This window comes from Python bivittatus, unplaced genomic scaffold, assembly GCF_059951505.1.
Source record: "Python bivittatus isolate LINGU-HERP-01145 unplaced genomic scaffold, Pbiv_v1 ctg000090_np1212, whole genome shotgun sequence".
NCBI classification, from domain to species: Eukaryota; Metazoa; Chordata; class Lepidosauria; order Squamata; family Pythonidae; genus Python; species Python bivittatus.
In genome coordinates this window covers 3,738,861-3,762,337 of record NW_028277046.1, presented here as the reverse complement: position 1 = coordinate 3,762,337, position 23,477 = coordinate 3,738,861, and the positions used below count along the sequence as shown (strand labels likewise).

General features: G+C 46.6%; 1 protein-coding gene across 5 annotated transcripts in view; it reads left to right on the top strand.

The window, feature by feature from the left end:
- Nucleotides 1-23,477, top strand: part of SAMD11 (sterile alpha motif domain containing 11) — an 88,985-nt gene that overhangs the window by 10,248 nt on the left and 55,260 nt on the right. For all 5 annotated transcript variants that reach the window (XM_088136763.1, XM_088136766.1, XM_088136764.1 and 2 more), the window contains exon 3: nt 18,674-18,852. In XM_088136763.1, coding sequence (XP_087992889.1) covers nt 18,674-18,852 — 179 coding nt within the window. The remainder of the gene's footprint in view (nt 1-18,673; nt 18,853-23,477) is intronic.

Genomic DNA, 23,477 nt, shown 5'->3' with positions numbered 1-23,477 from the left:
TGTGCGCAAGGCCCGATGGGCTCAGTCTAGAATTCCCTGGTGGGCTGGGACGTCCATCTGTCCCACCATGTGTTGTAAAAAGAGGGGGTGTGCGTGCGTTCTCTTCTAGCAAAATATTTTTGGGGTTCTGTTACCTAATTCTGCAGACTGGTGTTGCTGCGTTAGGCAAATTGTATCCTCGTATCTCCCAACTTGGCAAGCACCTAGCTACACAACAGATGCTGGGGTTTTTTTGGACAGAAATGCTGTTTTCCCACCCATCCCTGGCTATTCCTTATTCAGTCGCCCAGGGCTAATTGTTACCCATCATGTGTGAATTGGATGGCCTGTGTTTTGAGAGGACCACATTGGACTCCTCCTGGTGCTTGTATTGTCCGGGCCAGCCTTAGGATCAAAACTGAGCCATAATTAGTCTGATTTTAATGCTGGCTCTTCTCTTAAAAATAGCATCCTAAATCCTCGGGATTCCAAACGAAGACCTGCTTTAAATGGGAATACCGTATAGGAATCTGGTTGGTGGGTTGGGTTTTCCCAAAATCAGGGCAGGACCGAAAGGGCCTCTTTTAATTGGATTGTAAGTTGGGCGAGGCCATGTTCGCAGTCTGGTTATGCAAAGTTTAATTTGTTCTTGATTTATTTTGCACAAGGGGGGCAGAAGAGGACACCCTCGAGCAAAATCTCTTTCCAATCGACTTGCCAGATTGGCTGGCATTTCAGCTAGACCCTCCATATTTTAATTCTCTGGATAGGTGTATTATTTAAAGACACGCTTAGTCCATAAATGATGGTACAATTCCGTTCAAATGAGCAGCATTTTCTATTTGGCATTTCCAAGCGTTGCCCCTGACCTGCCCGTTCCCAGTCCAGTTTTGTAACTCTAAAAGTCTCCTCCTCTTGCAGCTGTGTTTTACTAACAGTGTTTTACCTTTGCGTGCATCTGTTGAACTTGCATTAAATTTATTCAGCTTCCTTCCTTGTGGCGGATGGAGAACACGAGGCTCAGAGTGCTGAACTTTAACGCCAGAGAACTTGCAATGGGATTTGGGGGGGCTTTTCTCCGTTGGAGTATCTTCAAACCTGATCTTGAGGATTATGGAACAATATATATATATATATATATTTTTCAGTTGAGTATCTCTCGGCTTTTGAAGGAGAAATGGGATCCCCCCACCCCATTTTGGCAAGTAGGAGGTGAAACCATGCAATGCAATTCTAGGAACTTCTTAAAAGAAGAAAACCTGGAAGGGTTTCAGGATTTTGCTCTTTTCTCATACCTCTGTAGCTTCTCGATGCTGTCGTTCTGCTGACCTTGGCCAACCCTCTGGGCGGACGTCTGTTGCTGCTTAAATCTTCACTGCAGTTTTATTGTTGTTTTTTTAACCTCTGCATTTGCTTTGTTTCTCTTGAAACGTGGTGCAGTATTTACGATGTTGCATTAGGGAGACCCAGTACAGGACTTTTGTCAGCCACTGTGCGAGCAGATCCAAACAGACTTTTTAATAGTTTTTATAGTTTCAGTGACTGTTTTTATATGTCTTTAGGGGTTTTTAAGTGAGTGTTGTGTACCACCCAGAGTCACTCTTTGGAGAGATGGGCGGCGATATAAATACGATCAATGAAATAAATGAACTCTATTTTATTAAAACCACACTTAGTAAAGGCAATGGATAGATTTTCACAGTATGTTGCACCCAACTATGATTTTTAAACCTTTCAGCCTAGCACGTTGTGTGAACTCATTCAGTTTACTCCTAAGCCGAGGTTGTTTTGGGGGGGAAAGTGAAGGCAGTATTGGGTGTGTGGTTCAAACTCCTGGAAGAAAAGTGTGGTATAAATCTTATCATGAACTAAATTGTGTTAATTTTCTCTGTCTTACATGGATGCTTGGGGATCTTCGTGGGCGTCCACCCCTAACCGTTTGCCCATCATGCCTGCTTCTGCTTATGAGTTTTGCAAAAGAATTTATGCATTTATTCGTTCTGCAAACTTTATAAGCTGCTCCAGTCGAAGCTGACGCAGCACTGAACGGTTCCCATCTTTGTAATGGAGATGAAAACCAACAAATAACATAGAAACTGTGAACGACAGTAATAAGTAACATAAATAAAACATTCATAGGTGACGGATTGCATCTTATAACAATAGAAGGGAAGACGCGGGGGAATAAAATCTCAAACGAAGCCACCTCACTCACGCTTTGTAAACAGTCCTGGAGGAAAGTAGTTCAGATATTTGGGCTGTAGCACCGTAACTTTCATTCCTGAGCAAAAGAGGAGGCGCCGAGTTTCTTAAAACATCCAAGACCAGGGTTGTGCTCCCTTGTGGTGTGAAAAACCACGAGAAGTGGGCAGAGCAACATGGCGTGGAAGCATTGCATGGAAAAAGGAAGAGGGAATTTGCAAAACACACGCGTAGTTTCCAGGAGGATGATTTTGGGGTGTGTGTGATGAAGTGTTAAGAGGACGGTATAAAGTCCCGGAATCCTCCCATCAGCATGGCTGTTCCTGAGAATTCTGGGAATTGAAGTCCATACCTCTGGATGGAGAAAGTTGCCCTCGATCCTCTAAATTTGGATTTAAAAAGCAGCAACACTGTCCCATCTCAACTATATTTTGGCTTAACCTGATGGTCTGATCCACACCATCTATGGTTTGGGGGTCTCAAAACATCGTGGGTCATAAACAGCCCATGTTGGCTCTTTGTGTGTTGTATGAACCCAATGCATATACAGGTGTTTGTGCACCTGCGGGTTCAGTAAAAACTGAAATAAAATGAGTTTTACTCTTTCTAGCACAATGTTGATGGCCATTTCTTCCTCACGGAGAGATTCTGAATCGTGGTTGATTTCGGCTTCGGGGTATAACCCGGTACCCATGACTTGGTTAGCATTTCTGCCTGATTTTGGACGTGATGTCGTGTGTTTTTTTAAATGCAAAATCTGGGTATGTACACGGAAGGGAGATACTCTGGATCTGTGGAGATGACTTTTTGGTGTGTTGCTAAGGCAACAGGCATCGGGAGCAATTGCGATAGAATGAGATTAGGAAGAATTAGATAACCCTCAAACTCACCGCACATTCAAAACGGAGCCCTGATTAAGCAAGTGAAAGTCCCGTTCTCCACGGCTTTTCCCCCTGTTCCTTTCTGCTGGGGGGGAAAACTGGGGGGACGCGCCCACAGTTCTCACGGGCATGGCTGGTGTGCAAAGAGATGCTCACCTGATCGCCTATGGTGAGCTTGGATGAGTCTCAGGCGATGAGGATGGGACGCCATTCAGAAACGCCGGGCTACCCAAGAGCATGAACATCTCAAGCAGTAAGTGATTTGAACGTACAATTTTCTTGTTGCACGCCTTGTGCGTTGCTAAAATAGGCCTCCACGTTGCACCTGGCCTGCAAGACGGTGCCCATTTGCAGCGCGTGGGAAGGTTGATGAAAGGATGAACTTCGCCATCCATGGTCACAAAAACATCTTGGAAGAGTTGGCTTGACCTGCAGTGTTTTTCTAAATGGAAACAGCCTCAACCTTGGAAGAGGGGAGAGAAAAGTGAGATGTCCGTAAAGCCATTTCAGAAGTTTGCTTGACTCCAGTGGGGTGAGTGAAGCCCAGAGCCCACCCACCGCTGCTTTCATTTTTTTAGCAGTTGACTGGAACAAAAGAGCTTTTGAGGTTTTCTTGTATATTCTGCTTCATCGTGTTTCTTGCTTGCTTTCTTCCTTGGCTTGGCGGTTTCTTGACAGCTTGCCATGAAAATTTGGTTGGAGGAACAGAGCTCATGAAATCACAACCGTCTGGGGAGGGAAGGAGTTGATTTTGGAAGATTTGGAACGAGTTTTCGAGAGAAATGAGGGGTTTTGTAGGAGATGGAGAGTAAAGAAAAAAAGAAAGAACTTGAACTCAGCCAATTTTCTACCTCTAGAGCTTTGACTCTTTGGGGATTTTTTTTTTTTTTTAAATTAGCAGGTTCCACAGCCTGGAAAAATCCAAAAACCCCTGGTTTAGCAAGTTTGCATATGAACTTTTGCATTCACAGAAAGAGGGGGAATGACTAAACTCTCATGCCAAGTTAAGTTGAACGGGGCACCCTGTAAGCTGGGTTTTATGATTCTGGATTTGCACTTGGTAAGAACGTGGCAAAACACTGCTTCTGAGTGGCATTTTATTATTCCTCTTTATTTGGATAATAAATTGCTCCTTCCGGCTGTTTGAAGACTGGCAAGTCTGTGTGCAAACTGAAATAGAGTTTTCTTCCCCCAATGTGTGTCTGCTTATGTCCACTTTGTGTGCCAAAAAAAAAAAAAGATGATTTATTTAGGTTGGGGCAGAAGTGTGTTAAAATATGCATGACATAAAACCAGTTGATGTAAAACAGTGAAAACAAGCAGATGCATTTATACAACCTGTTTGGGTCCTTAATAACATATTGTTGGGGAGTGGGTGGGGTGGTCGAGCATCTTCAAACTCTTGGTTAGTTTGTGATTCCGCGTCTTGTGTGAGTGCAAGAACTGGGTTCTTTCATCACATCAAATGTGATGTGGACAAGGAGCCTCTCTCTTCTTGGCCTGTGATTCAGGGTTGTGAAATAGGTTGTCAGAATGGGGGGATCCTGGTTCACATGCCCAGCGGGCCCCTAACCAGGTTGTTCTGACTGTACATTTAAGACCAGGCAAAAAAAATTATCCCCTTCCTTAGAGAGCTGAATAAAAATCCCAATATTTGAACCTGATGTGAATGGTGTTGCTTAGAATCTTTCTACAGGTAGTCTTCGCTTAACGACCACAGTTGGAACCAGCAACTCGGTTGTTAAGCAAAGCGGTTGCTAAGTGAAACCACAACCATGCTTATGATCTTTCTTCAGCTTTCCTTTGCTTTACAGACCTGTGAAGGTTGTAAATGCAAGGATTGGTGGTAAAGTTACTTGTTCATCACTGTCGTAACTGTGAACAGTCGCTAAATGAGGACTACCTGTATTGAAGTAGGTAAAAATTCAGGTTTCATCTGCTTGAGTCTGGCTGCAAGGCATTTCAACAGACCAACGTTCAGGTTTTGCCTGCCCCCCTTCCTTGCTCAGCCCCCAAATAAAGAGCCCTTTGTGGTTTTGCTCTGAGCTAACGTTTTTTCCACACCTGCATGCTGTTTGAACCCGGATCCTTGCCTGAATGTGCTCCCCTCCCCTCGCATGTTTGGCCCCTGCATGCTTCAATTATTTAAATAACTTTGGGCCTTCCCTTGTGTTTGCTTGAATGGTGTTGGAAAAATGTCAGCAGTTATTCAACCCACCCCCCAAATGGTCTGTGTGAGGCTGCTGTTTCTTCCAGAGAGTGTGCAAATTTCTTTACTTCTCCACTTGATTTGTTGCAAAAACAGTGCTTGGGGGACTAGCAAAATGCCCTGTTCTCACAAAAACTGACACGTTCCTTGGGCCTTCCATATGGGGTGTCACACCTGCTCACAAGGGTGTGAAGCCGCTTCCCCAGTGAGAATAGACCCTTGGAGTTGTGGTTCATCACAGTCTGTTAGAGAAGTGCATGGTTGACAAGGTCTGGTTTGGACACCCTTTTGGGAGGATAAGCTGTCTTTCCAACTTAGCATTTGTACTGCTGTTGCATTTTATTATGGGAGTATCCCCTGAGTTGGGGAAGGGGCTGTCTTTGATCTATGGCACAGATTTTCATGTTTATCTGAGTCGGGGTCTTTCCATGGATTTTAGGAAACCCTTTTGAAATCGTTGCAAGGTTTATTTTGCTTTTCACCTGCCACTGTTGGGAACATCCTCATCATTATTGTCTGACGTATTACAGGCAGTCCTCGTTTAGTGACCACAATTGGGACTGGCAACTTGGTTGTTAAGCGAAGCGGTCGCTACATGAAACCGCGGCTGTGCTTACGACCTTAGCTTCCCTTTGCTTTATACACCGGCAAAGGTTGCAAATGTGAGGATTGGCTGCAAAGTTACTTTTTCATCACCGCCATAACTGCACATGGTCACTAAATGAGGCAGTTGCTAAACAAGGACTACTTGCAATGGGATTGCTGTTGGCTTTGCATCTCTCGCATTTATTTTCCCACCCTTTTTTGTTTCACAGTGGGTTTGCATCGGAATTGCATGCTGCTTAGGGCACAAAGTTGCTGGGTAGTCATTTTGATAAGAGCAGGGATGGCATTTCCTGCAGCTGTGAACGTTAATATTTAGAAATAAGTTTTGCTTGAAGGGCACAGCTGTTTTCAACCAGCTGTGGAAGAAAAGGGGAGTTTTCTTACGTAAAACAGGTGGGTAGAGAGGAAATAGTTTGGTTTACCCAGGCCTCTGGATCACGTTACGACACCAGCTGGACAATTGGGTTGGGGGCAAATGGCTGGACCCCCTCAAGTTTACGTAAATAAGGAATGTACCCTTTCTGTCACTACTGGAAAGAGTGTGCAACGCACACCTGAGCCACAGGCCCCAGAAAAAGGCATGGCGCATGATTGTCGTGAGCCTTGAAACCAAACGGCCCGCTTTTGGACGGATTGTAGTTTAGGGCTTCGCCTTTTTACGCTGGCCAGAAACAGGGCAGGAAGAAACCAGCAATTGGAGAGAAGGGTGTCTTTGAAAAGCTGGTCAGTAAACTGAGTTTGAGTCCTTAATTTCAGCGCAGAGCATTTCCTCTTTCAAGCAAAGACGTGCGATGGATTTTCTGTTTGCCAGGAACATTTAAAAGAAACACAAAACATCTTCTGTCATCCATACTCAATCAAATCTTTTAGTGGTTTTGCTCCGTTTTGCCCACGTGGAGTCCAGGTTATTAGTTCGCAGTCTTCTTGTTCTGTATTGAAACACCCCTGAGTTAAGAAGCTGGCATTATCCGTGTGCAAAAGTGTATGCGCCTTAAAAAGTGCACATTATGTAATGGGCGCACGATAGTTTGTACCTAATGCACACGGGGCACGTTAGGAAAATGGTAATTCCCCGTTCTTCTGCAAAGCTGGAGAAAGCTGTTCCCTCGCACGGTGTGCAGTTTGGGATTGGCTGGTGGTGGGATTTACGAAGGGATTTCACGTGTTCTCGGCAAGAGGATAAGTCACTCCTTGAGTTTTGGCTATAAGTAGAAAAGGAGATACTGTTGGTCTGTTGGCCAGTGGTGATAGCTGACGGGTATTTATAGGAGGGCGTTGGTATATGATCCATATGATCTCAGAAGCATTTCAAGGGTGTCCTTCTGGATTGATTGCAGACAGGGTGAATCTCTTGGAGCAGATGGGGTTAGCGTGTCCTTCCTTCCTTCCTTCCTTCCTTCCTTCCTTCCTTCCTTCCTTCCTTCCTTCCTTCCTTCCTTCCTTCCTTCCTTCCTTCCTTCCCTCTCCTTCCTCCCTCCCTCCCTCCCTCCCTCCCTCCCTCCCTCCTTCCTTCCTTCCTTCCTTCCTTCCTTCCTTCCTTGTCTCTCCCTCCCTCCCTCCCTCCCTCCCTATGTCTGTCTCCTTCCTTCCTTCCTTCCTTCCTTCCTTCCTTCCTTCCTTCCTTCCTTCCTTCCTTCCTTCCTTCCTTCCTTCCTTCCTTCCTTCCTTCTCTGTCTCCCCTCCCTCCCTATGTCTGTCTCCTTCCTTCCTTCCTTCCTTCCTTCCTTCCTTCCTTCCTTCCTTCCTTCCTTCCTTCCTTCCTTCCTTCCTTCCTTCCTTCCTTCCTTCCTTCTCTGTCTCCCTCCCTCCCTATGTCTGTCTCCTTCCTTCCTTCCTTCCTTCCTTCCTCCCTCCCTCCCTCCCTCCCTCCAAACCGAGCTTACACCGCCACCCTCCACCCGGATTCACCCTACATTGCTTTCGCTGTGAGAATCGATTCCTGCGTAGCGTGAACAGATCCGTGGGGAAGGGAAACCACTCTGTACTGATTAGCTGAATGGTGCTGGGCATGGGGTTGCATCCCGAATGGTGCACAGTTCTCGGGGACGCAGGCAAGACGTGGGCTGGGGTGGGAAGGAGGCAGGTTTGGAAGTGGGGTGGCTAGGTCAGGGTGGGGGGTTAATTCCCTCTCCTGTCAAACATTGGAGAATGAATTTAGACAAAGGACGGCGTCTGAGCTCTCCGGGTGCGGGTGCAGGTTGTCAAATTGGGTGCCAGACTTCTGTCCTGGTTCGTTCATTCGGGAAGGACGAAACTCTGTGGACAGCGAGGGTGGCGATGCTGATGATTTCGTAGAGTTTTGTCCTCCCTGTCTCAGAAGGCCCATTTTCGACAGCGTCCTGTCTACAAAGAATTTTGTTCGCCGCGCTGGAGAGCCAAGTGGAATAAAATACCAGCGGCCTTTAAAGATAGACTTTTTTGCAGGCTCCACAGTTTTAATTGGATCGCTGAGGCTTGCCTGTGTCCAGCATGGAGCCCACGTGGTAGGTTCCCTTTGGAGCTGGCCTGCGTGGCTCCATTTTATCTTTCCAACAGCTCAGGGGAGGTTGCACAAACCGAAATTCTTTGGTTTCTGGCTTAGTGCGTACTTGAGTGGTCCTGTCAGCCCTGTTAACTAGCGAACAAGCCAGCATTCAGGGCAGTGTGGGCATCCAGTTACTGACTTTCCCCAGTGCTAGTTTTGTCAGAGAACAGCAACGTTAGCAAATAAATATCCGTATGATGTTAAAGTTTTGGAACTTGGTGGATCTCCCAGCTTTTGTTCCTCCTTATCCAGCAGGTCTGCCTGGTTCCTCCAATAAATTCTGCCTTTTCTCTCTTCCTTTCCTGCGTCGCTGGAGTTTGTGCAAAAGTGTGAAGGTCCAGACGCTGCTGAGTTGTCCTAAATATGGAACTGGCTTCCTGCACCTGTTGAAAGTCTTGAGTGAAAGGGCAGGGCTGTTCCAATCTCCATCTTTGGTTTAGAAGTTGAGCCTTGTCTGCTTCCCCAAGGATCCCCTTTGCAAAATACTTGGAGTGTTGAAATGTTAACAGCTGTGTTGACCGCAGAGGCCAAGCTGGGTGGGTTAAAGACCCTGATGACTGAGAAGTTGGAGCAGGGTTAACCTGGGTTTAGTTTTTGGATGGCTTGTGTGAATGCAAGTTTGTAAGGTTAATCGATGGTTAAGGTGGATTAAGAGACCCAGGAACCAATTGCTGAGGGTTGTGTGAATTTGCAGCTGAGAAGGCCTAGTGAGGCTTCCCATTTCCTAATTCTCATTTGGGGTCAGAACTCTCTTGGGGGAGTTTAGACCTCCCTTTTGAAAGCCTTTGAAGCTTTCTCCTTTGCCATTCAGCACAGGATACTGTGAGAAATGAAATTAGCCATGGAATTAAGGAATTTGGAAGGGGGTTTCTCAGTTTGCAGCTGCTGTTCTCTGAGGCTTTTTAATACAGTGTGAGGACAGTCTGATCTTTCCAACGTCAGCGGAAGCGTTGGTGCCGTGACGGCACAGGGTGCAATGTTTAGCCGGAACAGTCTCGCCTGGGCAAAATGCAAAATCGAATTGTGCAGCCGCTCTAGCCTGTTTTGTACAGAAAAGGAGGGGAGCAAAACGACAGAACAACGACGACACTATAAGAAAAGAATAAAGGAAGTTTCTTCCTAAAGCCCAGGATGTGTCTGAACGTCTGTGGCACCCGTGCCTTAAAAGCAGCGCATAAGCCTTGTATGTCAAAGGCATTTGATGCTTCTGTGCATGCTCAGGGGGAGAGGAGGAGAATCTGGGATTTACCCAGAGTAGACCCAGTGATTCTCTCCTTTCATGCTCTTTCATTTCCTTTCCAACTCAGCAGCTCCATTTGTTTTTGTGGTGACCGAACTGGAGAACAGAAGTCAACATCCATCTCGCGTTATTATTTCTTTCCTCGTCTTGTTAATCTTCTTTCCCCACTCCTTCCTCTTCCTCTTCCTCCAACCTGGGTCTTCTCAGAAGACCATCGTCCCCATTAAAAAATCTGCAAGGGAAATCTGCAAGGGGTCCCCACTCAAACCTCTGGCTCAAGTGTTTCGGCTCTCTTTGGAAGAAGGTCAAAAGCAGCTGTATCTGTTGGGTCAGAAATGACCGCAGGTTAAAGGTGTTGCTTGTGTGTGTGTGTATGCACACGCATTATGGTGAGTGAATTCTGTTTCAGGGTTCCCCAAAACTTGTTGAGCTTCTATGAATTGGTAAGACAACCTTAGCGAGTTTGCCCATTCAGAAATTGCTGCGCTTGACTGCGATAGTCCATTTCCAAAAGATGTATATATTCCCTAAGTGCTTTTACTTTTTGGGGGTATCTTTGCAGTTGTGAATTGGGATAGACTGAGTGAGTTCTGTGTGAGGGGTTTAACTATTAAACTCTAATGTGGTTTGTCTGATTGGGGATGTGCCTGTGGCGTGAACTTAGCCTGTTGAGGTAGGTAAACCAGAATGCACGGCTTTGTGTGAATGCATCCAATGTGATGGATTCAATAAACCATGTTTGGTAAACCAACAGTGGCCCCTGGCAGTGTGGAGAGCAGCCTGAGTGATCTTCCAGAGAAGCTTCAGGCTGAGGATGAATTTGAATTCAAGTTTGCTGGGTTATAATTTTACCACGTTCCCTCACTCATTTTGATGTTCCTTCGTTCAAAGGAGAAAAAAATAGTGTGCGACTGAATAATCATTCTGGGATACAGACAAGAGAGATATTCTGCTTGGAGGATATTTTGCAAAGCCACGTCTGTGCTCCAGATGGGGAGATTTTCATGGGAACGTGGGCTGTTGTAACTTAGCTGTGGAACAGGGGGAATTCCCCCCCAGACTTTGATCCGTCCTAGTCGGGCCAGATTTACAGGAGACCAGTTCCCTTCCCACCTTCAAATTAACAGCAGAAGTGAATTCAAGACCGCTTCCCAGTTTTTTGCTAAGTGATTTTGTCAACCTTTACAAGTTAAGCATCTTGCTGCGATCAAAGACGATGAGAATTGCAAACTCGCGCTTGCTTTTAGTAAGAACTAGTAGATTATCTTTCAACAGGTAAGGGTTATTTCCACCATCCTTTCTTTTTCTAACTTTCCAGCAGGTCAGATTGAACCCAAAGCCAATTTTGGGTTTGCATGCATACTCTACTGTAAGCTGTAGCAAACCCCCAAAATTATGCTTCAGGTTGCTGGCTGAAAAATGAAGGCTTTTGCAGGCCACCAGCTTGTCAGAGGGAAGTTGCATTCTAGCAGGTTGAAATCATTCGTCAGGAATTTGAATTGCTTTCTCTAATCAGATGGACTACATAAAAATAGTAACTTTCGGGGGCTTGGCTGGGGGTTTTACTTGCCATAATTCCTTAGGCAGCTAGCAACTTGCAGTATTATTTATTCTTTGTTAAAGTCAGCCCCTTTAATCTCTAATCACCTTGAAGGAAAACCCACGTTATACATTGTATGAACAGTGTTGCAAAAGATTGTTTATTCTGGTTTTCCAAACATGCTTACATGCCCCTCTTTTGCAGAATCTCATTTTATTTTGAACTGCATTTTAAAAAAAAAAAAAACAACCCATGTTTGTAGTTCTTACTGCTTTGTGGACGTTCCTCCTCCTGTTTCTGGAAGATCAGCGCTGAAGATGCAAAAAGTCACAATCTTTTTCTTGCTCAAAAAGTTTGGCTTCTTAGAGAATACAGGTGAATGTTTGTTAACTGTCTGGGCATCCTGTGTTCAGATGCTATTCCAAAGATGCCAGGACCAGCGTTTATGAACTGAAGATTTTTTTGGCTTTTGGTCAAATTCTGGGCCTCTTCTGCCAAAATAATCAGGATGGGGAATTTCCCTGAAGGTTGGGGCAGCAGGAAAATATGGCAGTGTCGTACAATGCAGTCCAGTGGTTAAAGAAGTGTTTTTTCCCCCTTGCATGGAGAAATAAAAGGGTGGAGGAGAAGATGGAGTAGAGAGTTTGCTTAACTTGGTGAGGGTCTGTTCTTGATGCATGGAGGAAATAATATTCTCCACTTGGACGGTCAACCAGATGGCTCTATGGATGCTGTTCAGAAACCAGAACCCTTGAATTTGTTGGAACGTGCTGCTAAAGTGGGTAGAAATTGTCTGCTGATTCCTAAATTCTGCAATCTGAATTCGTTTAATCAGCGGACCAAGTTAGTGAATCTTCTTCTTTAGCGCAACCGACTTGGGTCCTCGTGGAAAGCCACAAAACACTTTTTCAGCCACCTTCCAAGGACAGCCACTCCAACCATAAAGGTGGGTGCCTCATTTTGGAGGAAAAACCTTTTAATTGAATTGGTACCCTCTGCTTTAAATTAGTCCTTGCTGTTGCAAACCAACCGATGCTCTGCTTTTATGAATGCTGTTCTGTGTTGGGAAGAAACATTTCTTAACCAAATGCTTTGCTGCTGTTTTTGTTTCTAGAGGCACCAACTTCTGAATACAGTTTCCTGTTCTGCAGAAGGAGCCCTGCATGGCTAAGTGCAGCTTTCTGAAAAGTGTGATTTCCTCTTCAGCAGCTCTCTGGCTGCAGCGTTTGGCGACTTTGACATTGGGTTTTCAAAGAATAGTTCCCAAATTTGACCACCTTGGCGTTTTTTGGCCCCCGTTTTGGCGCTTTGAGATCACTCGGATTAATTTTATGCGTATGAAATGGTTAGTTTAATGCATATGGTCCAGCTGTTGTTAAAAGTGTCTGGATGTTGACAGCTGCTGGAGGGTTTTCTCTCCGGAGAACTTTTCCAGAATAGCCCTTCCGAAGAATAAATCCCACGTATGTGGAATATTCAGCTTCTGCTTGAAGTAATGACAGATTTCAAGAGCCATCCCTGGTTGGTTTGATTATAGAAGGGTGCTCTCATGTGCTCATAGGTGTTATGCTCTCCTTTGGTCAAGTGATGAGTGACATATTTGATGCCTGGAAGAAAAAGTCCAGGCTAACTTGATAGACTTGTCCGAATGGGAGAACAGTGATGCTGAGAATGTAAACATGCAGCTGTCATTAACCGGCAGTAGGAGGGCTGCAGATAAGAGGGTGCCTCCTATTCTAAGGAGGCTACGCTATAAGATAGCATGAATGGTTTGAGATTGACTGGGTATCTATTCTGCACTGCTGTTCCGACCTACTGACTAACTCTCCACTGTCTTTTAGAGCTAAGAATTGAGTTTTCAGCCATCTGTGCCGTAGCGGTTGCCTGGGTGAGAAGCTGGTAGTTCCTCGGCTTCTTTTCCAGAGCCTGTTGACCGTTTCCTACTATTGTATCCCAGAATTATGCTGGGCATCCTGTCTTTCTTACACCCTCGAACCACCCACGGTGTGCCTTCCTCACGGGAATTGAATGACAATTCGGTTGCCGAACCAGCTCGTGTTTGTGGGGATGTATTTCTTAAAGTTGGGGATGTTCGTTATAAGATTTGCTTGTCTGCATAGAGTTGGCAGTAACCAGCCCTGAAAAATCTCCCCCCCCCATAGCAGCTGGTATCTTCCAAGCATCTTCCCTATGTTGTCTTGTAGGCTCACCTTGTGATGCCACCAGTGTCAGCCAGTGAAGAACGTGGCACGTTGTGACATTGCAAATGGCGACAAGGAATGTTGAAGTCCAGAAACATCTGGAGTTCTGCAGGATCTCTGCATTAGATCTCATAAAGAACTTCACACACCATTGCTATTTTCCTGGCTTTATTTAATACAACCTTGTCTTTCACTCGCCGGTCGCAACCTTTGAGGAGGCTTTGTGAAAAGGGATCTGAACTGCAAGAGGGGCGTTATTAATCTCAGTGAGGTTTGCTCAGGAGAACTTGGGTATTGCCTTGAATTTTCTGTCTCGAGCATCAACCTGGATCGTCTTCCATCTCTGCTTAGCTTCTTCCTTCCTGGTTTTGCAATGCTGTTTTTTTTAAATGCTCTGAGCTGTCATTGGCTTGTACAGGATTCTTCTGACTCTGGCTTTTTTAAAGAGGCAAGAGTTTTGAAATAGGCTTGTCAGTCTGAAAAGTAAAAGAATCGGGAACCCACAGCAAGGCCTGTGTGAGTGTGTGTGTGTGCAAGAGGAGCGACATGCATGCACAGCTAAAGAGAATGGCTGTTTTTTCCTCGGCTGTGAATAGGAAACTTGCAGATGGAAGATATTTTTAGCATTGCTTTTCCTGTCTGTGTGTGCAAGCATGTGGATCTTGATCATTCTGCATGCACTGAGTTCTCTAGGTTGTATGCGCTTCTGTATTTGTAGGTCTTCTGTTTCTCTGACCCGTTTGCTTCATCTCAGACAATTTCAGAAAGGTTCGTCTTACAACAGCTGGCCAGTTGCTTTGTTTCTTTTGTCCATAAATCAGCTGACCATTTTAAAAGTAGTGTTCTCCAAAGGAGCTGCATTTTAGGCATTTCATCTCTTTATTTTGCTGTGTCCCTTGGGGAAGTTAACATGATTTGCAGGTGTAACTGAAGGAAAAGAAAGATGGAGGTGGGAGGTTGAGGAAAACAGCAGGCACGCTTTGAATGAATGCATAAAAGCAAATATTCTTTTCTCATTTCAGTGCAGTGTATTCTGGGAAAATTTGGTGTGGCAAGCCCAACATATTACAAGAGCAAATGTCAGGATGAGACATTTTGATTTGGGATGTGGTTGGAATAAAGGAAAAATAAGTGGCCGACAATTCTTCAGAGCGGCTCCAAGCTGTAACTCAATAGCTTTGAGTTATATTTTGCACGTGAAATGCCCTGGGTTCAATCTTGGTATCAGGCCTGCAAAAAATTCCACTCTGGAGCCCTCTTGCCCAACAGCTCCTGAGTTTGCACCTACAACACAGTTGGGCTGGTTTTGTTTTAGTGTGTGAATGTTATTGTTGTGGTTTGTGAGCTGTGTGGCTTGGCGTGGCGTGTGAACCTATCCGATTGTGGCTTTTCCAGCAAACTGTAGTTAAAGAAATCATGGTCTTGCATGAAGCATGAAGCTAGTCCGGGTGGAGAGGATGACGTGGCCCCCGTGTGCGCTGCAGTTGTGCGTGTTTTGACATCCCATTTGCAGAGCAGTGGAATTGGCGAGGCTGGGTTCCCACAACACACTTTAACGGGGTTGCTGGGTTCAGAAATGCATGGCGTCCTAAACTGGCAGACTGGGTTTCCCACCAGCCTAAAGCAGTGTGGTCCAAACTTGGCCACTTTAAGATGAGTGGACTTCAACTCCCAGAATTCCCCAGCCAGCATCACCTCCTTTGGGTGTGGGTGTGTGTTAAAGGGGAAGGGGGTTTGGGGTGTGAACTCAGCCTTCTCCCATGCCCTCTGGGGCGGTGTGGGCCCCGTTGGCATGAGCAGCGAAACACATTGGCAGTTGCGCGAGGCTTTGGGCTGATTTGACGAGCGGCGAGGAAGATGCGTCTGGCTGCAAAGCAGCCCCGAGATCCGGCTGTTCTTTTATTCATCCCTTCGTGCCTCGAACACCGAAGATGGTGGTGGTGGCACATCTCCACTGGCGGAATTCGTTTTATCGGCAGCCGCCTGCTTTGACAGCGGAGCTGGTTAAGCGCCCTCCGTCCGTAAAGCGCCGTATCGCAGAAACGTCTTTCCTCCAAATCTCTCCGATTTAGTTGAGCTCGGCAGAAACGCCAGCCGGCACGGCGGAGGGCGAGGGATGCGTTGATTTGCTAGTTTTGAAATGCTGCTCCGGGCACCGCCGTCCCCAAGGTAGGGCGTCAGGTACACTGCCACAGCACCTGGAGGGTCACCGGGTTCCCCTCTCCTTCAGGAGGAGAGATTTTCCACTTCAGGCCACATCTTAGCGCATTTCTTGCCTCTACAACGAGTCTCTGCGCACACACGTGCTTTTTTATTTATTGCTTTCCCCTTGCTTTGATTGTCCGTGACGCCAGTCTATATAGGTGGTATCATCTTGGGGAATGTATTCGTAGAGAAAGAAATGCCAGCTCACCTCGCTGTGTTTTTAGTTCAGATTTCTGTTTTCTTCTGGCATTTTTTAAAAGGGGCATTTTTTAAAAGTCCTTTCCTGCCCGTGGCTGATTCCTCACAGAAGCAGAGCATAGGTGGGTCTCTCCGCTCCCCGCCTCCTTGATGCTTTCCACCTTTTCTAGTCCATTTCACAACTGCCTAAGGAGCAGTGAATGAGATCTAGCCAGTTTCACAGTATTTTGGTCAGTTTCAGAAGCCCTGAGAAAAAATTGGAAGTATAATGCACACTTCCAGCAGCACCCACAATTTATTTGTTTGGCGACTGACAGAAAGGATTGCTTGAAGATCTGCTGTGGATATAGTCCGTCTGTCCTCCCTCCCTCCCTTCCTCTTTCTATGTCTGCCCTTCCCTCCCTCCCTCCCTGTCTCTCCTTCCTTCCTTGCTTCTGTGCCCTTCCTTCCTTCCTTCCTTCCTTCCTTCCTTCCTTCCTTCCTTCCTTCCTTCCTTCCTGTCCGCCCGCCCCCTCCCTTCCCCTCCCCTCTCCTCTCCTTCCTGTCTCTCCTTCCCTCCCTCCCCTCCCCTCCTTCCTTCCCTGCCCCTCCCTCCCTCCCTCCCTTGCTTCTGTGGCCATCCTTCCTTCCTGTCCGCCCCGTCCCCTCCCCTCCCCTCCCTTCTCCCCTCCCCTCTCCTCCCTTCCTGTCTCTCTTTTCCTCCCTCCCCTCTCCCTCCCTCCCTCCCTCCTCCCTTCCTTCCCTGCCCCTCCCTCCCTTTTTCTCCTTCCTTCCTTCCTTCCTTCCTTCCTTCCTTCCTTCCTTCCTTCTTTTTCCCTCCCTCCCTCCCTCCCTTCCCTTTAATTTTTCCTTCCTTCCTTCCTTCCTTCCTTCCTTCCTTCCTTCCTTCCTTCCTTCCTTCCTTCTTTTTCCCTCCCTCCCTCCCTCCCTTCCCTTTAATTTTTCCTTCCTTCCTTCCTTCCTTCCTTCCTTCCTTCCTTCCTTCCTTCCTTCCTTCCTTCCTTCCTTCCTTCCTTCCTTCCTTCCTTCCTTCCTTCCTTCTTTTTCCCTCCCTCCCTCCCTCCCTCCCTTCCCTTTAATTTTCCTTCCTTCCTTCCTTCCTTCCTTCCTTCCTTCCTTCCTTCCTTCCTTCCTTCCTTCCTTCCTTCCTTCCTTCCTTCCCTCCCTCCCTCCCTCCCTTCCCTTTAATTTTTCCTTCCTTCCTTCCTTCCTTCCTTCCTTCCTTCCTTCCTTCCTTCCTTCCTTCCTTCCTTCCTTCCTTCCTTCCTTCCTTCCTTCCTCTTTCTATGTCTGTCTCTGTCTCTTCTTCCTTCCTTCTTGGAGCCAGAGTTAGAAAATATCTACGGATAGTGCCGCTGCACAGTAAAACCCCATCTCTCCAGCCTTACGAGGGCTTTCTTCTGCAGTCCCTTCTGCCCCACACACGTTGCAGACGCTGCTTTGTCGAGACCTCTGTGTCTCTGGGATCTATTAAAAGCTCGTCAGGGATCTACTGGGAGGGACTGTTCTTCGTTTTCTGGCACCTGTACTACATCCCAGCCAGGGTGTTGATACCCCCTGACCTTTCCTTTGGGAGTCTTTTGAAGCTGCTTTTCCCCTCGTTCCCCCATCTCGAGGCCTCCATCATTTTTCCCGTATTGCATGGCAAAATAATCTCTCTTTTTTGGGGGCGAGGGGCTGGTGGGAGCTCTGGTGGAGAGGTTTGGCTGCGTGAGCGGAGGGCCTGTTCGTCGTCCCATCGTTTGCCTTAAATTTGATTGGAATTTCAAGAGGGAAGTTGTTTGCTTTCCCTGTTGGATTGCCACTTTGTGGGAAACCTACGTGGGAGGATTTAAAAAAAAAGCAACCACCGATTTGTGCAAACGCGTTGGAGAGAGACAGAGATGAGTGGACCGCAGACAGACTTTTCTAGGTCAAGATACGGTGCGGCTATTCTGTGTAAAGGGTGAGCGCGCTACCTCTGCGGCTTATCAAAGCAGCCCACTTTTCTTAGTTTTCCAGCTGAGCCTGAAAGAGGGTCTAGCGATTATCGTTAAGTCAGTTCTTAAAAAAACCCCAAAACCTTTTTTCCCCCTCCTTTCAGGCTTGCGTGGACGAACGAAAAATTTAGGGCTTCTTTAAGGAAAGGGGCTAGAGTGTTTGGGAGGATTTCTGCCAAATAGTTTTAAAGCCCGCTTAGCTCTAATATCAATGCACAGGACGCAGCAAGAGTGGGTGTGGGTGTGGATTTGCAAGACAGCTGAATGGCATTTGGGAAGAAGGGCCTTTCTGAAGAGTTTGCAAACATTTTTTCCCTTTCCCCGCTTGCTGCAGGTTCCTCTGTGTTCTCGCTAGGTTACGGGTCCCCCGGCAGTCGCCGGATCGGAATAGCTGCTTTTAGGTTCTCATGACGGCGGTGAAATGCTTTTTGTGAACCGGTGCGCCCATCGCTTCTCGCGCTTGCGGGCTCCCACTAGGGAAAGCCTTGCAGCTGGCTTGTGGCTGTCTCTAATTGCGATGATCAGTTGCCATTTGCAAGATGGTTTAGGTCTGGAGCTGGGGTGGTTGGCATTAACCTCCTGACCTGGGATTCTGAGAGACCCCCAGAGGTGTAGCAAAGCATCCCGTGGAAGATTGTGTAAAATATTGGCAAGGGTGGCATCTTTAAGTCAACAGTATTGGGTAACATTATTGCTTATTCCTTCTGTGCCTGCTTTATTTTTCCTCCCTCCACAGCACCATTCCTCTACTGCTTTCTCCCTCTTAAGAGTTCTCAAAATATTTTTGGATGTGTGGATGCTTTTGGATAAAAAAAAGCGTACATTTTTAGGTGCTGCGTTGTTGTCCTTTGAGAGTTCTTCTCTTGGCCGAGTCCTGACCTTTTTTTCTCGTTCCTTCCAATTTTCCAGAATCGGGGGCGCTTGGCAGAGAAGAGAACGATCCCCTTGCCTCCTTCTCGGACTCCGAAAAAGGAGCCGCCTTCTATTTTCTCACACAGCGACAACCCCAAAGAGGTTGAGAAAATCAACGGCCGTCACCCTAATGTCAAACAAGAAGAGGATTTGCATATTAGTATCATGAAAAGGAGGTACGTGAGGGTCCCCTTTTTCCTTGGTCCCCAAAACACAGTTGTGCGAGCCTAGAATGCAGGGGTTGACAGTGGTTGTGTAGCACAAAGCTTCCATGTTTTGGTAGCACCCCAGGTCAGAACTACCGTGATGTCGCAGAATTAAGAAAAATCCGCGTGGCCTGAAATCCATGTTTTTGACCCCGACAGGAATACCAGTTCTTAAATAAGGAGGCATATTCTAAAACATGGGGCTTTTGCCCCCAAGCCAGCAATTAAGAGTTTCGAGGGGGTTGGTGGTGGAGATGTTCCCATTTCAGTCCTTAAAACTAAAAAGATTCAAGTATTTTCTGCACACTTTTTCCTGTCGTCATCAAGCCATTGTACACCCTCCCGTGAGTCTTGGAGAGATCAGAAGGTTGAGTTGTTATTCCTAAATGCTAAAGTGGGGTCCTGCCACCCTGCCCTAGAAGTACCCATAGATTCCAGGTTTCCCTACCGGAAAATCGAAAAGCAGTGCTGGGTACCTGGTTCGGTTCTCTTTGAAAGGATTATTCCATCTTATTGGAGTGACGTTTTCTTCGTTTACAAATACACCGCTCGAGTACGAGTGGGAGTGAAGGGTCTCGTCTTAAAAAATTGCAGAGATGCTACCCCCCAATTTGGTAGAGTTGGGGTAAACCTCATCAAATCGTCTTTCCCAGGTTTTGACGGGCAACGCGGGTAACTCCTGGCTGTGACCCTTCATTGAGATCATGGCTAACGGTGTTTTGGGGCTGAACGGCCAACCATTTTGCAAAAGTGTGGTTCCTCCGTGGTGTGTAATGTCAGAGAAAGAGTGCAAAACCTGGTCGTTCTCTGGCGGGTGTTGAAGTTGGGGGGAGGTTACGGAATGCTCACGAAAATTCTGTTTAATGTGTATCAAAGCGGGTGAAATAGAATGTTCGTGGGGATTCCGTGATCTCCCAAACGTTCTATTTTGGCTGTTGCGACACACGGAATGCCCACAAACATTCCAACTGGGGAGAGCGAAGCAGAGGGCTAACCTTCAAATGTGGGCCACTGCAGAGAAGGAAAAAGTGTTGGAAAACCACAGTACTTACCAAGCAGTTGGGCACTTTGATTTCTCTGAGAAGAAATGCGCGGCTTGCGAGAACGCGTACGTGAAAATGGAACGCGGCAACGTTTTCTTGCCGTCCCTGCTCCCCGGTATGATTACTGTTGGTGTTGATTGTCGGCCCCTTCGGTGTTGCCCCGTGCTCGCTAACCTGTGAAGTTGCTGAGGTTTTGAGACAAGCTGTATAAAAACACAGGAGTGAAATGCAAAAGTGGGTAATTGGTTTTCTTGCTACATTTAAAAAAGTGGCTAAGTTTTTCTGTTCCTGCGTGGGCTGGGGCTCAATGAACAGAAGAGCATGGTCCTTGGGTTAAGGAAGGATGTAGCTCAGGGGTACAGTCCGTGTTTGGTACCCTGAAGGTCCTTGGTTCAATCCTCAGCATCATCACTTATTGCAGGGAAAAGGTTTATCATCTAAAATTTAAATTTAATTTAATTAAATTAAAATTAAATTTTTAAATATTCAATTAAATATTAAAATTTAAAAGCAGCTACTAAAATGATCATGGGTCTCATTGATCAGGCAGATTTTGGGTCTGGTGGGCTTCAGTGGGATAGCAAGAACGAGCTGCTGAAATAGGTGAGACCTGAAATGGTGGATTGTGTCTTTTTGCAACTTGAGGGTGATTCGAATTGGAAGCTGGTCATCAAATCCAACCACACAGTGAAACTTGACTTTGCCCTAGTTCACCGTACGGGCAAAATGAGGCAGACCAGCCTCAGAGAGCAGTTTGTAAAGAATAGCATGATATTCTACATCCTGCTAAGTTGATTTGTAGTTGTGGGGTAGAAGGGGAGGAGTTGCAATCAAAATCCGCTTTCTAAGCAACCGTCTCGCCGTTCTTGCCCCACATCGTTGGCTGCCGTTTCCATATTGTTCTTAAGTATCAACATTTTGTTTGATTTGGGATGGAACCATGCAGGAAAGGGTTTTTTAAAAAATGTACCCCAATTTATTTGCATGTAGGCCTGAAAACAGCGGGTTGGCATCTTGTGACTTACATACTCAAGAAACTGTTTTGCTGAGTTCCTGTGATAGCTCTGGAAAAGCAGCTACGGAATGTCAGTCGACATTACAACACTTGATAGAGAAGGGATGAGTTCGCATGATATGCGAGGTGGCCAATGTAGGAAAGCCATAAAACCCCCATTGCTGTAAGCTTGGGAGGCGTTGTGTATGCTTGTCAGAAAGTTGGCAGTGCTGGCATAGATGCGTGGGTAGACGCCACCAAAAGGGAGGGGAGCTTTGGAGCCAAGAGACAGGAGGTCCAGAGGCAAGGACGTGGGTTTGGCAAGATGAAAGGGAGCAGGGAAGGAGCACTGGAGCGCACCGTCTGCCCAAAGCCAAAAAGCAGATAAAAACAGGAGGCTGCCAGCTCTTTGGGTCCCTGATAAAATCATTACCTGATGTTTGTTATAGTTTCCCTGCCCGAGGTCTGGATGAAGCAACACGTGGCACCGTGCCACTGGCACGTTCGTGTTCTCCTGCAGGCGCGTCCAAAGACAGTAGAACCAGAATTAAAACCATACGAGAAACACGTCTTTGGGGCACCCGGTGAACGGTTTGGAGGGCAGATATTCTTCTCTTCCCTGGGTGCTGGGTGGAATCTCACCCACACTGGCCATCTTTATTGCAGAAGAAGCCAGAGATGTGGGTGAAAGATACAGTGAGATTGATGGGTAGGGTTGAAAAAGGGTCGGGTGCACATTTGAGGTGCTCCAGGGTTCCCCCTTATTTGACAGATGTGCTGGGGGGGATTTCTCTGTGTTTTAGCCATTATCCGTTGCATTGCCCCCCCCATGTCCTTGCTGTTTTGCCTCCAGTGAACGTGGTCACCGCACTGCTCTCCCCCAGGATCTACCTTCTAATAGCAAAATTGCCAGCCTGCACGAAAGCTTTAATGGTGGGCAGTCGTCAGCCTATCAAAACGCATCTCAGAACCCTTAAGTGGAAAGCTATTTTTGATGTCCCCAAAGGCTTGTTGCTTCGCTCTTTAATTGATTGTGGTTCAAAGAAAACAGCCCCCATCGCTACCCACCTCCCTGTTTTATGCCTCAACCCCCTGACCGCTCAGGACGGATTGCACCGTGCTTGTGCGTTGTCTTTCCCGTGGTTTTCGATGAAGCAACACCTTGTTTCCAATTCTCTTTACTCCTGAGTCAGTCAGTGGCCTCTCTTGTTGGTGTGTGTGTGTGTGTGTGTTTAATTACAACTGAACAAAGAAAGAAAAAAGAGCGAAACCATGTATAAAAACAAATTTATATACGGTACCTACAAAATGCTTAAAAAGCAGTCGTGCATGTAATGCATGGAAAAAATGAATCCAGAAAGCCTAGTTGGGCAATACTTTTAATTTAAATAGTTGCAATGAAGTTTGGGTTTTAAATTAGGCAGTGGTACGCAGATGCGCATCTCCGCAAATCTTTTCCTGCCTTTTCTTTGCCCGCGTTGGGGGATGGAAAGGCCCCAAGTGGAGACAAAAGTCTAAAAGTATTAGGAGTCTTTGCCCAACCTCATGTCTTCTAAACATCTGGGGAAGAACTTTGGCGTTTAGCCTAGTTGGACCAACCCTGGTTGACTGTAATTTCCAGAGATTGTATCGCTCCTTGAATGTGGCCGAAGTTTCCAGATCAGTAGATGTTGTCTTAGTAGTGAAGGTCACAGTGGAAGGGTGTGGTTCGGGGAGGGGTTTTTCAGGTTTTTCAGGACTTGGAACCTGTTAAAAAAAAAGTTATGGCCCCCATGATCAAAAGGCAAAGCTGTAGTGATAGAAACTTGGCTGAGTTTGAGCGACCTTCCTTTTCTGGTTGTCTTGTGGAACCCATCAAGTTCTTGCAGAACTTACGATTCTGAGGGCCATGCTTTCAAAACCCCTCGTTGAGGATCCCTGTTTCCTTCCTTCCTTGACATAACCCTTATCCTGTTCTTCAGTCCAGAAGGTTTCCAAAACTGGTATAGTTGGGCTGTGTCTAAAAGGCACAGAAAATAAACCATCTGTTGTTGAAAAGGAAGCGTAGGTGCCTCCTTGTACCTTCGTTTCCCTGTCTTGTGGATCTGATCATCGGGTCCAAGAAAGGGTGAATGAAAGAACTGGGTAAGTCGACAAATTTTTGCAGGGATCCCTGCCACGTCCTTGTTCAGTTCCTGGATTCCTGGGTTCCCCCAGGATGATGTCATTCCATGCCAGGAGGATGATGTCCTGGGTTCCCCCAGCATGATGATGTCGTTTCATGCCAGTCTGTTTTCTCAGTAGACTGTGGTCCTTTCCACCCCTTTCTCCTGCTCTGCCTGTCCCTGGGCTTGGAGGAGGAACACTTGGCCGTGATGGTCAACGGCTCATCTGGGTTGCCTTATTAAACTCCTTGCAGCTGTTCCTAAGAGGAAAGGTTGCTGAGGAGGTTAAAATGGAACGAGAAGCCACATCGCGTGGCTGGAACGTGCCCTGTCTGCCTCTTTCTCTCTTCCGCCCCCTTTTAATTATTAGTAATTTATAAAGGAGACCTCGTTGCCCCTCTGCCCCACCTCCAC